Raw genomic sequence first — 13,301 nt, forward strand, 5'->3', positions numbered from 1 at the left:
TTTCACTTAAATTTAGAGAAATGGGAAGGTAATCGACTTTTTCGACGAAATTAGCTTAGTATCGCTAAATTTTAAAAGAGCAGGTCGAGCGAAATCAACGCAGAGCGAAACTAACAGAGAGCGAAACCGTCGAAGACATCAAGAAGAAGGTGAAAACACACGCACCTCGTTAATTGATTTACTCCGCAAAACAACAACAACAACAACACCAAGAGCCTGTTTCTCAAGGTACAAGAAAAAAGAAGTGCCTGCGTACGGGCTGCAATGGCGGCTAGCAGCACTCGGCGAGACGACGGCAGAGCTCCGGCGGCCCCGCCTTCGCCGCCGCATGGAACCGAAACTGACGCTGCCGTCACCCCGTTTCTGGACGTCCTTCAGGAAGCGTCTGGCAACCCTGGACGGCAGATGGAAATGTAAAATGGCCGCCGAAGTGCTAATTAAGAAGGGAAAAAGAGGAGCGGCTGCATATTTTCAATCGGAATGCGCAAGAACGAGCAACCCGAGGCAGCTGAACGAGCTGCTGGACATCATTCTCGATCCTCGAAAGCCCATCGACATATGGGACACCATAGACTGGTGCAAATGGCTCATGGCCGGAGGCAAGACTCCCGACGAGTTCTCCCAGACAGGTAAGCAACCCATTCTCTTCTAGTCGGAAGCTCGCGTTTGTCGAGGTGTCACATCGCAGGACGCGTCGCTTCGGTAGCCCAAGGCACCGAACAGTGAGGACACTTGTTCATCTCTGTAGCAGCGTGGTCACTGTTGCAGCTCGGTAGTTGTTTTCGTTCCAGTCGCTTTCGCCTCTCCGTGGGACCCTACGGAGTCCTTGACGCGTAGGCGCTCCTGCGTGTAAATTATACGCACAACTGGCGTGCAATTCACGCTGTTACAGTGCGATCCGTGATTATCGTTTCCCGTATAACCGTCTTTAAATCGTGCCTCGCGTAGTCGCATCAAGGCTCGCTGGTTTTGCGCTATGGATGCGCAAAAAAGATCTCCCTGTACGTCCCATTCTGACAAATCGGGGAACCATACGCGAATCGTGATGCATGTACGCCTCCGAAAAACTGTTCCGCCTTCCGCTGCCACCAGCGCGTCGGGCGTTTCGATGAATTAACGTGGCCCTGAATTTTCGTGCGCGATGCGAAAGTGACAGGTGCAGCGTCTGCGGATGCCTCGTTCAGCCTCGTCGCAGGGATCGCGGGTTCCACGCCGACCGTCTAGCGCTCGCATCTGTTTGGAAACAACGATGCGTTCGAATTAAATTGTGTACGTTACCGTCGATGCACTACCTTCGGTGTTTACGTGTGCGTGCTGCGCTGTTTTGACTGGCGAGGTTTCGCACGCCCATTAGTTGGCGATGCGTTTTATAGTGGTTGCGCAATCGCGCTCCCTCGCTCGATGCCAGCCTACTAGCCGACCGAACTTGGCACGCGCTTCTCCGCCAGCTTTCTCTTGACCAGCCAGCAGCGCGATAGCGCTGCGGATCGCCCGCTTGTCCGCGTGCAGCCGAGCGTTGTTTCGCACGTACTACGGCTAACCCTGTGGAACTTCCTGCGGAAATCTCGCCGTCACTAGCGCGTGACCGTGGGCCTCGATTTGCGGCGGCGTTCAGGGCCATATCGGAAAGTGTTAAATAATTTGCAGCTGTCGTTCTCCAGTGCAGGACTTGGTTCCGAAATTGCGGACTGCGTCGCACCAGATCCGCAAATGTCATAATACAGCTTTCTCTTGCTTTCGCTTTACAAAGAAAAAAAAACAAAGTCGAGGTTGCTTCAGGAAGTTTCGAAAGTGGTCCAGTTGTGAAGAAGGCTTTCAAATATCGTCACCTTCGGCATAGTCTTCTTACACAGCGATCCCAGCGTTCTTGCCACTTTGGGAACATGTCCCGTCGACTCCGCCCATTGTAGGATTGCCAGAATGGGCATTGCTTGGTAATGTGTGGAATAGGTGCTCCATGAGTCGTGCCCACATCTCATCGTGCAAGCTAGTTGTGACTTACAAGCAGACCGCCTCTCGGCAGCTGACTTCCTTGCTAAAGTCGGTGTTTGCAGTGGCCTGATTCCCTCTCGCAAAAGGTGAAACATGGTGCTGGAATGGACAGGGCTCAGCGCCGGTGCCCGACAGGAAGGCTGGAGGTAATGCTGCATATGCTCTAGTGGAGTTGTTTTCTCCATACCCGTCTCTTGTTGGAAACTCTACATCTGTCAGACTTAATGATGTATTAACCCTTTGTGCGACAGCGGGACACATACATCTCACTTGTCCGTCTGCAGGAAAAATTTTCTCCCACATCACCCATTGCAATTAGTGCAACGATAAGTCACTCATATCTTACCTAAGTCTTCGTAATATCGAGGAAAATTCTTTTACCGGCTTTTCAAAAGGGTGAAGTAGTGTTACAGCGACGTTGAATTTCGGTCAATTATTTATGATAGCCTCCGAGTTTTCTTCTTCTTCAGTAGAAAGAACCTATCGATCAAAATACCGGATAATTTCCTCTTTTTCTAGTTTTTCAGATAGGTGATTTTATCTTCCAGTCTTCACGTGTTTTCGTAAATTTGCGGAAGAACTTGACCAATAAATGCATCGAAACTATCCCCTGCGATATTGCCACGCTCATTCCTCTGCGTAATTGAGGATATTGGTGCATGGAAATATTTTTCTTGATATCATATTCCTCTTGAAAAGTAGGCGCATATATTCAGGGACAACATCTGTACTCGACAATTTCGACAGCCAAAGCAAGGACAGGCAAAAGGACAAAAAGTGTTTGGTGCATGCGGTGAAGTAAGCTTTACACGAACAGACCACGGCGCTATGACGGCTCACAAGAGGCGCAGGTGAAGGTGATGTTCTACTGCTGGAATGATATCCCCACAACTTTCCTCAGCACACCTTAAGTGATACCCTGTGCCACTAGCTTCGGCCATTTCATCCCAAATACCCGTTGATGCAATCTCGAGATGGCGCCTTCATGAGACAGTGGGACAGTGTTTCCTCACCCTTTGAAAACACTCTCGTGCGTCAGTGGGACATATATGTCCCACTTTTTTTTTTGTAAACTACTGGGTTGATTTTGATGAAATTTGTTTTATACTATTGCTTTGTAGCTTATATGAATATACCGCAGCTGGTTTTTATATGATCGTGTCAGAAATATAGGCAGACCTACAAGGGTTAATGAATGTTGTGGGAGCATGCCTAGAAGGTAAAGAAAGAGGATAGGGACACTAATTTAATTGCGCATGTTACTGCATGTTATTAGTGATCCATGACACCAGGAGAGAAAGATTTTTACACGATACCATTAAAGAACTGATTTCACAGAAAATGTGGTCTCAGTTTTGACGTCGCTGGTGTTGGTTGGGAGCAAGAAATCGGGCGTTGTCTACGAGTGATAAATCCCGACAGATGCAAAGAATAACACTCAGGGTTAGAGCCGGAATTGAACCCAGGTATTCTGCTTGGCTGTTAAGTATTCTACCACGGAGCCACACCAGTGCTTGCAAACAGCTCCAGAAAAAGACCCTATACAGTCATCATGTCGGGCAAGGAGTCATGCCAACAGACATAATATTAACCTATTACACAGGGCTGAGCTATAATTCATCATCATCACCAGCAGCAGGCCCAGCATCAACGAAGTCTGCAGCTACATAGATGCGTGTATTGCCTTACAGACACATAGCAGGTACTTCGCCACAGTAATTGCAGTAGGTGCCCTAGTACCGTTTACAACGGCCGATGTCATGCACACAGATTGTTCCTTCCCTCACAGCACAGTTGAGGTGTCCACCGAGAAGTGAAGCATTGGAAGTGAATGAGAAGGCAATGCAAATAGGGCCCGATAATGCTGTCACGATGCACTCTTGAAGGCGACGCTTAGCTGTCCTCCAAGTTGTTCTGATTTGGCGGGCTTCGGTGATGAATGCGTTGAAGCAGAGCTGTCACCTAGCAAAGGCCTCATGAAAAATGATGATAATAATGATGAATGTATTGAAGATGACAGTAAATGATAGCAGTCTGTTGATACTAATGTTGCATTGTTGTAGCCATGCAACTAGTTCTACGCTTTGCTTCTTCAGCAGTGGTTGGCACCTTGTGAGGAGGCACAATAACATGCATTGAAGAGCCTGTGGCAGTCTGTGCAGTGCTGTTCAGGCTATCACAGAGGGTTGCCGCACATTTCACATCGTGTGACATGTTGTGTGGCAAGGTGCAGCTGCTACTCTGCAAAGTAGTGCTGAGGTTATGAATGTGACATCGCTAGCTGAGCTGCACTGTTCATGTGGCATGACACTGTGGTGGGTACTGTGCTGTTGCTTTGTCACTGCAGTGGGACACACTCCGAAGGGCCTCCTTGTGGAGCAGCTTGCAAACACTGGCATGGCTCAGTGGCTCACACAGAGTGGCATGGTTCGAATCTTGATTTTTTTTTCTTTCTTCTCATTGACAGCAGCTTTTACAGGCACACTTACCAGAACAGGTTATTGCAGTGACAGTCTGCACTTGCAAGAATGAAAATAGTGGAATACATTGCCTTCGTAGGGAACTCACCGTAGCACACACAGTGCTTTCCCTGTTGTGATAGCATCTGGCTCTTCATGTACTATATGATAATTAAGGAGTCTACAGAGAAACGTTAACTTAAACTGCATCTGCAGTTAATACTTCTGTGAAAGGTAAACAGCAGCCTATGCTGTGACAAGAGACCTAGGCAAGCCAAGAAAGAAGCAAATATTTGGAGGCACCACTGCCCGGAGAAAACTAGAAGCACCATTGTCATGGAGTTCCCATGCCAGCTGACCATGACTTAGGGGCTTGAACAGCACTGGTTTAGGTTATGTTAAGCATTCATTAATGCGATAGCGATAAAGAGCCTCTGTCATAGAAATTTCGGGGTTGGCACTTGTGTCGTTAGTTGTGAGCAAAAAATCTGTGTTGTCTATGAGCAAAAACTTCCAATGGATGCAAATAATAAAAATCATAAGTCTGAGCCGGAGTCGAACACAGGCCTTCTGTGTGGCAGACAGGTTAATCTACACTCAGGCATAATTAATCATCACTGACAGCATCACCAACATGTGCAGCTGCATAGGTGCGCGTATTGCCTTACGAATGCATAGTAGGGACTTCACTGATTCGCAAAATGAATTATGGCATAGTGGAAACTTCGTAACTGTACTTGCAGTAGGCGTGCATTCTAAAAGAGTTTAAAATGGCCAAGCTTACGAGCTCAGCCGTTCCATTTCTTGTGCCATGGTTGAGGTGTCCATCGAGAAGCAAAGTCTGGCGAGTGAATGAGAAGACGATGCGAATGGGGCCTGATTACGCTCCCGCGTTCTACTTTTGAAGGCAAAGCTCAGGTGTCCTGCATATTTTTATGCTGTTCCACCAGTGCTCAAATTGAAACACAAAATTCAAAAGAAAGCCACGCTTTCATCTTCTTCAATCTTGACCATTTTTCTATCGAAGGAATATGGTATTTTTTGAAAGAAACCAACTTTGTGCTTATTATGTCCTGCTTTTACTGTCTCTTTGATTTGTCCAAGAAGTTTGTGTTAGGAGAAAACAAACAACGCGGTTTCTCTCCCTTTCTTGTCTGAATGAGCTGTATCGATGGCTTCGTGGCTTTATTGTGTGAGAAGTGGCAGGCGCATTTCAGCTGGTGTACGTAAACATTGCCTGGCAGATTGCGATTTTCCAGCCGGAAGTTGTGCTGAAGTGATGTCGTTGAGGCATGGCTGTGCGTTATCGTGGAGGGCAGGGGCAGGTGACACAGCCTTGGGGAGCTTCCCCCACTTTTGTTATCTGTCAGCATTTCCTTATCTCTGGCGTTGACCTGTCACCCAAGCATCGGCAAAGGAATCCCTCGATGATGAAAAAGAACGTGCACGAACACTGATGCGCACTATCTTAGGAGTGTAAAGGTGTCTGCTGGAAACATAAATCAGTTTTATTGAGCAAGAGATATATGGCATTGCAGTGTAAATGCTATTTGGGGATTTGTTTTACTAAAATGTTTTGTTGATATCACATGGCATACTTTTTCTTAATGAAACCTTTGTAGTATCCACGCACCTTCTGCGTGGATCATTAGTCAGCTAGAAAAAAGAATGCTAGTGTTTCAAAATATCTTCATCATCAGTGGCAGCCATTGGTGCTGTGTCTGTTGCATGTGTTGTAGCGGTATTGTGGGCCTGGTAAAAAAAATTGTAGTTTCAGTATGAACTAATGCGACACTGTCACGCTTTGAAATTTAAACACCAAGCTTCACTGGCCTGCGTGAATGCAAAGTCGACAGTATGGGAATATTTTTTCATATTTCCTAAAATTTTCACTTTGTGAACAAATAGTTAAGCACATTTTGCTCTGGGACCACCATTACACACATTACTAGCAGAGCAACAACTTTTCCTTCGTGCAGTGACTGAGAAACTGAGAACTGTCTTTCATGTAACAACGAACCTCAGTGATCAGTTTCTTGATGGCTTTCTTATTAATTTGTTGTAGTGCATTGATGATGTCATGAGAGAGCTATCTGCTATGTGCCTACACCCATTTCCCACCTAGTCTTTACGTACTTGCTTTTGAAGTTGTACCGCAATGTGCATTATCTACTTGTGGTAATTTTTGTGTCCTTTAGATATGGGGAAAGGCCTTCAAGTAGTAGCTGTAGTTTTGGTGGTTGCACTGCACCTCGTTCTTTATTAAAAAAAGAAAGCTATATGCCCTAAATATGTCTACCCCATGGGTGTCCTGGCGTAGCATTGTGCTACAAATGTAAACATTACATTTTATTTTCATCCGACCATCTCATATGAGTATATGGGGATCTTGTAAAAAAAGATAAAACTATGCAACTATGCCCTTTTATGGTGTCTTGTACTTACTTTGATTCTCTTAAAAAAATATTAGGGTCAAACATAAATGCCCATCCATTATATTGGCCAAGTGCCATGTGCAAATATATGGAAATGCCATACTAAAGCTCATGGGGGCCCTTAATGATGTATGAAAACATGAGTCCCTATAAATCATGAGACACTGCATGCAAGAAGCAAACAAAAGTCATTTTAAGTGTTGCGTATATTGCGTGTGGTACTGTGTCATAGAATACTAAATAGGGCAGTGTAATTGCTGTGGTGTGTTTTAACACGAAATTGTTTTATGCTGGGGTCCACCAAGACTTTAGTGACGTATTTTCATCACGGACGGATGTGTCGTTGCTACGCATCCGTCCCATTCGGCGCGTCTCCAACAGAAGTGCAATTTTGTCGACATCGTTAACACACAGCGAGGTGGCGACTTTAGCCCAAGCTTCAGGCCTCGCTCATAGCATCCATGCATTTTAAATATATCTATGCGACGTGCGCCTGCCTCTCCTGGCTGTAACACCGTGTCTCCGCTTACGCTCGCCCCAAGAAAAGATGAGGCCAGGCTAGAGTGTAGGCACGACGCGCGTTTTGTTTTCCTCTAGTCCCGCCGTGGTGTTCAATAACTCTTTAATATGTGGCGGGATGGCGCTTTCGCTTAAGTTCTGCGCCTAATCAGCGATGCTCTTCTGGCTGTCACACCACTTTCTCTGGTTATGCTCTTACCGTTCACTGCTACTGCTACCACAAAGGATTGTTTAAGCATTGATCATGGATGTTAGTCGCCGGGATGGAGATGTGCCACCACGCGTCAACGTGGGTGCATCCACGTTAAACAGGTGCTGTAGCTGCCAAGCACCAATATTATTTGTGCCAGCTCTCTTATATCAGTGTAGAGTAAACCTTCAACTACCTCTGTAAAGACACGTTTTACTTTCGTGTTATACCGATTCCTATGACGAAGGGATCAGCCATGTTTTTTTTTTTTGTTGCTCTTTCAGCAACTGTTTTCATTGTTCGTGTTCTGTCTCTGAAACTCGGCTTCAGAAATTTTTGTCCGAGACATTGCTGAAGGTGAATACAGCGTTCTGGGTCAATAGCTTTGCTTTCATGCGTAGTAATGATGCATCTTGTCACAACAAGTGTCCACAACTGAATGAATGCATGAGTGAGTGCTGTTTATTAATTATGGCTGCATATATTGCAACTTGGCTTCAACACTGCTGCACATGAAAGCTTGAGTGAGATATCTGTAGTAACATTATTGTATGTCACATAAAAAGAAAAGTGAGACAGAAAAGTCGGGGAGGTTAACCAGGTTGTACCTGATTTGCTGCACTACACAGGGGGAGGGTTAAGCAGGCATAAAAGGAAGGAAGGAAAGAGAACAAGTGATGCATGGACATACATAACAACGTTCTTCACACAATTGCAGACAGTATCAGCACTCTGCTGTTTGTAGTTTTGGAGGCTGAACAACGTTGAGCGAACGAAAGGGCTGCTTCTCATGAGGCCTCGCTGAGCAGTGATTACGTCAACGTATCCAATGTCGCGCAGTTTATCTTGTCATCCAAGGTCCATTTTTATTTTTCCCAGATAGGCTACTTTAACTCTGTATCATCCTTCAAATGTTATCGCAGCTTTTGTATGTACTCTCATATGTGCACTTGTGCAATCAGTGTGCATTTTTTTTTTCTGCAGCTCGATTTTCTTTCCACTTTTGCTCTTTATTTTTAAAGGGATATGATTTTGTTTCCTTGTTCGTGTCATATGCTGCTGTAACGGGCTAACTGCTATGTTTGCAATATGATTATCAGCTTCTCAGCATTGGAATGCATGAGGCCTACTCAAATTGTCCCTATTTAGTGCAATGGTGCCCTTCTCGTTAACCATCTATAGGTGCAGAGGCTGCTCAGAGAGCATGCTCAGAGTGCTCTGTTTTCTATATATCCCAATTGTAGCTTCAATTTTGAGACACGCGAGCTTTAAATGCGCCGCACATTATGTGGGCATCCGATGTATCATTTTCCAATACATTTTTATAATCTACTGCTGAATAGCAAAGCGATCAATTGCATTACACATTTTACAAATAAACATCTTAAAGCGAGTGCTAACATCAACACGAATTTGTAAGTTTGGACAAGTAGTTCATTGTACAAGAAATTTACAATGCACAGTTGAAAGTCGGTGCTTGTCTGTGGCACCTGTCTTCGTCCGTTCGTTTCTTTCTTTTTTTTTAATTAAATGTGTTTCTTGTTTCTGGCCACAGAGATAGATGCTTTGTGTACAGTTCTGTGTGTAGTTGTAAAACCTTTTTCTTTTTTTTTTCATAATGGTAGTGTGGGGTTTGCCAGTGCTTTATGTAGTTTCGGTAAGGCATACTTGGGCGGATTATTGCAAAAGATTTCTTCTTTTCTCCACTAATGAGGAGCGGCGTCTGAAATAATTAATTGCAGTGGTGCTGTCACCATTCAGGATTCCCGAATTTTGTCCGCTCAGACTGAGAATGGACAGCTCTGGTGTCTACAATTCTTAAAATGAAAGGCAACATGTGTCTGTGCGGACAAGTTTTGTGCTTTTAGAAGAATCAGCACGTGATCTAGTTCGTACAGTTCTTGATACATACTAAGTATGCACAGTGCAAAGAAACATAGACAAAGGGCAAGCATTTATGGCGTCATAGCATTTATGGCGCTGATTTTTATGACAGACATCAGCACCATGTCATTTATGTGTCTCCCTCTTGCTTTGTTTCTTTGTGCTGTGCATACTTGGTATATTTTGTGCTTTCATTCACTTGAGCGAAGGCAGTTTGGATTGCTGCCGCCAGTAAACTTGACACTATAACTTCATTCCACATTTCCTGGTGCTTGTCGCATACTTCTCTTACATGCTTTCTAGTGTCATGCAGACAAGCTTGATGCTTTAATTCACTTGAGCAGAAGCAGCTTGGTTGGCCGTAACAGGCGGCTTTGATGCCTTACTTTCGTTCCACGTTTGAACCGTTTTCACATCTGCGGTTTGTCTCTGTGCAGTGCGGCGGTACGACAATGCCACCACGTGTGGCCTGGTGTGGACGGCGAACTTTGTGGCGTACCGGTGCCGCACATGTGGCATCTCACCCTGCATGTCCCTGTGTGCCGACTGCTTCCAGCAGGGCAACCACCAGGGCCACGACTTCAACATGTTCCGCAGTCAGGCAGGGGGTGCCTGCGACTGCGGGGACGCCAGCGTCATGCGCGAGGATGGGTGAGCAAAATGATGGCTTGGATAGACTGGCAAGAGCGTATCATGGCCTGTGGGCAATTCAGAAAAGACCCTTTTCATAATCCGCAAGTGCGCTTCCCTGCGCTGCATATTCGCCCAACTAATGGCGGCAGCTGCCGTGTTCAAGTGGAGATGAGGCCCTAGTAGCATGTGCTGGGGCTTGTATATTATGTGTGTTTATGTCAGGAGAGCAGAGTCCACCTTTTCCACGTCACAGCGCAAGCAAACTGTACTTGAACACGCTCTTTGCAGTAAGTGACTAGCCGCCATTAGTTGGGCAAACTGCACACCGGGAAAGCTAGCTTTACAAATATGAATAGGGTCTATTGCAGGCACGGATCATGTGGAAGTAAACAGTATGAGCTGCTACGCCAAGTTGTTCCTTTGTGATGCCTGTACTCGCTAACCACATAAACTAGTCCAATTTTCTGTTTCTGTAGGCAACATGAAAGAAACACTGAATAAATTTACGCTGGCAGGGTGTTCTTTTTACAGTGTATTTTCAATTTTCTATTAATTTTACAATGATAAGTTGAACAGTAGCCGAAAGTGAAAATTTTTTGTTTTTCATTATTGTACTGTAACTCTCTTAATATCATTTTGACATCATGAATTTCCAATTTCTCCTTTTATTTTTTTAGTTTCGTAAAAATGGGCTCAAATGAAGTCTTTGATACTGGAAGGCAGTTATGGAAGCATGGACGTAAAAAGGAAAAAAAAAACATTGCACAGCCTTCTTTTTTTTCTTTCTGTGGAGGTGACACAGTGTTCAGGGAAAGGCAGCACCAGCATTTCACTAATGGATGCGTGGGGGTGCTCATGAAAAATAACTTTCTAGATGTGACAGTTCTTAAGGTAATCTAAGGCTGACTTATCAGAGTCATACTGCTATGAGTGATATGCCAAGCTTATAGCATTAACGGACACTCTTAATCTTATTTGCAAATAAAGCTCCACTGCCGGTAAATTTCACAGTGCACTAGCAGTCGTAACAGTGCAACGCAAGGCAAGACCATGTTTCACCGGTAAACGAACATTAAGTTTAATTGCACAAAAGGGCTCATAGTCATAAGGAACTTTATAAACTGCGGCCGTTTGGCATTCCATAAACTTGCTCGTGCGTCTTACATGATAGTTTACTCAACACCTGTCGGGTCCCTCCTTGCAACTGAGCTTGTCCTTCTCTTTGTACAACAGTGCAAGTATTCTTAATATCAGCTTTAAATATCTTAAGTGTATATGACAGAGGGTGATTGTGAGGAAAATGCGTGATCCTTTGACACTGAGTGCAAGCCTGCCTTTCAGTAACATAGGTTTCGATCAGCTTTCCTGACTTTCGATCACTTAAACCTCATGAAGACTGCTAAGCTCAATTTCTCTCTCTTTGCAGTAAAATGCAGTCTGCCTTTACTGTTAAAAATGAACTAGGCATGAGCAGATGCTGTCAAGAAACCCCACAAAACCCATGGCATAGTGGCAAGGTGGTAAAAGAACTTAAAGGCAGCAGCACAACCCTTCTTTTTGTTTTCGTACCCTTTCTGGTACCAAGCCTCTTCTGGTACTATTTCAGAAAGCCTATATACTAATACATCTCGAATTACTTTTCTCTTGGGCATCCCTTTGGAGAGAGAGAGTGTGTGTTCTTGTATATGATGACTTCCCAAATGATTAAAGGGGCACCAAAGTGCCCTATCTTGTGGCTTATATTGCGTGTCCTGTCCTAGCGCTGCTTTCAAGTTTCAGTTGTTTACCTTCTCACAGCAAACATTTTGCATGCACACTTGGTGTCGGAGATTGGTATCTTCTTGGTGTTATTATTAGAGACCGGATTTTAGGCAAATGCCTATTTTGTTCCTTGCGCTCCTATCGCGCCATTTTGATATATGAGCATGAATTAGAGGTTAAGAAGGGCTTTTATAGTGTTCTTATAGTGCCTATAAATGCCTATTTTTGGCGTTCGTGCCTAAATGCTTACAAATGCCTATAAATGCCTATTTTCAAAATTGGCACTTACATGAACGCTATTTATACTGAAGTTTCGCTCCCAGGTGTTGTTTGAGACCACTATCCATGTTACCGCGTAAGATTGACTGTTGGGAATTATGGTGTTCAACCTAGTCTTCTAGTTCAACCAACCAACAACCGCTAGCAGCAGTGAAGCGGGACACGCCGGCCAGCATTCGCTGCCGCACTGACATGGCCCGAGCGGTTGGCGAATGCGAAACCGCGGAGAGCTGTCAGCGGAAAGAAGAGTGAAGAGCAAAAAAAGAAAGAAAACTGTGATGTGCACGCAGCTTTTGTTTTGTTTGTAATGTACTTTTTAAGGTGTTCACTGCAGTAGCGTAGACAGAAATCTTTTGCAGGGGGGGGGGGGGCGACAACCATACTTTATATATGCTCATGCATGCGTTTGTTTGTGTGCGTGTATTACACACACGCAAAACAATAGTTTAGGGGAGGGGGAAGGATGACCCCCCCCCCCCCTTCGCCTGTCTACGCCAGTGGTTCACTGCAAGGGGAGAAATTGGCTCTACGCAATTTGACCCGGCCAATAGGAGGAATCCTTCCCTTCTGGTCTTTTAGCAATCTGGCTGTCTGCTCCTGCTCTGCGCTTCTCAGTCATGCTGGAAAGACACTCAGGAATGTGTTGATTCGACAGTGGACGCTTGACTCACTCTGCAGAACACGGGAGTGCGAGCCGTGTGGGACAAAGCAGGCTATTTTCAAATGTTGGTGCCTTTGTGCCATCTTGAGCAATAACATTTTTGTTTTCCTGTCGTAGATAGAGGTCGCGCATGTATTCGTTTGAAATTATCTGCATTTATGCGAAAATTTATAGTGCCTATATTTACGATTTTGGAAGCCTAAAACGTTGTTTTGCCTGCCTATTTTTGGCGCCTAAAAGCAGCTTTTTCAGTGCCTAAAAATCCGGCCTCTAGTTATTATGTTCACTGTTCAGCTTACGTGCACTCAGACCTTTCCGATCCCACTAACATTGAAGCTGTGGGGTTTCTTGACCAGTGACAGAGGGCAGCAAGAGTCAGTTTGGAATTACTGTAAAGTGAAATCAGTCTTGGCTCACTACTTGCTTGATTTCACATTAACTGCAATGCCTTCTGTGCAGTTGCATTGTGAGGAACACTTACAGCAGTA

At 44.9% G+C, this 13,301-nt stretch overlaps 1 protein-coding gene across 1 annotated transcript in view; it reads left to right on the forward strand.

The window, feature by feature from the left end:
• Positions 1-322: 322 nt before the first annotated feature.
• The window catches only part of LOC119385752 (E3 ubiquitin-protein ligase Ubr3-like), a gene marked incomplete in the record, with an annotated part of 121,881 nt that continues 108,902 nt past the window's right edge, over positions 323-13,301 (forward strand). The window contains 2 exon segments of the mRNA XM_049414088.1: positions 323-629; positions 9,917-10,130. Of these exon segments, the coding sequence (XP_049270045.1) occupies positions 329-629; positions 9,917-10,130 (515 nt within the window).

The sequence above is a fragment of the Rhipicephalus sanguineus genome, chromosome 3 (assembly GCF_013339695.2).
Source record: "Rhipicephalus sanguineus isolate Rsan-2018 chromosome 3, BIME_Rsan_1.4, whole genome shotgun sequence".
NCBI lineage: Eukaryota > Metazoa > Arthropoda > Arachnida > Ixodida > Ixodidae > Rhipicephalus > Rhipicephalus sanguineus.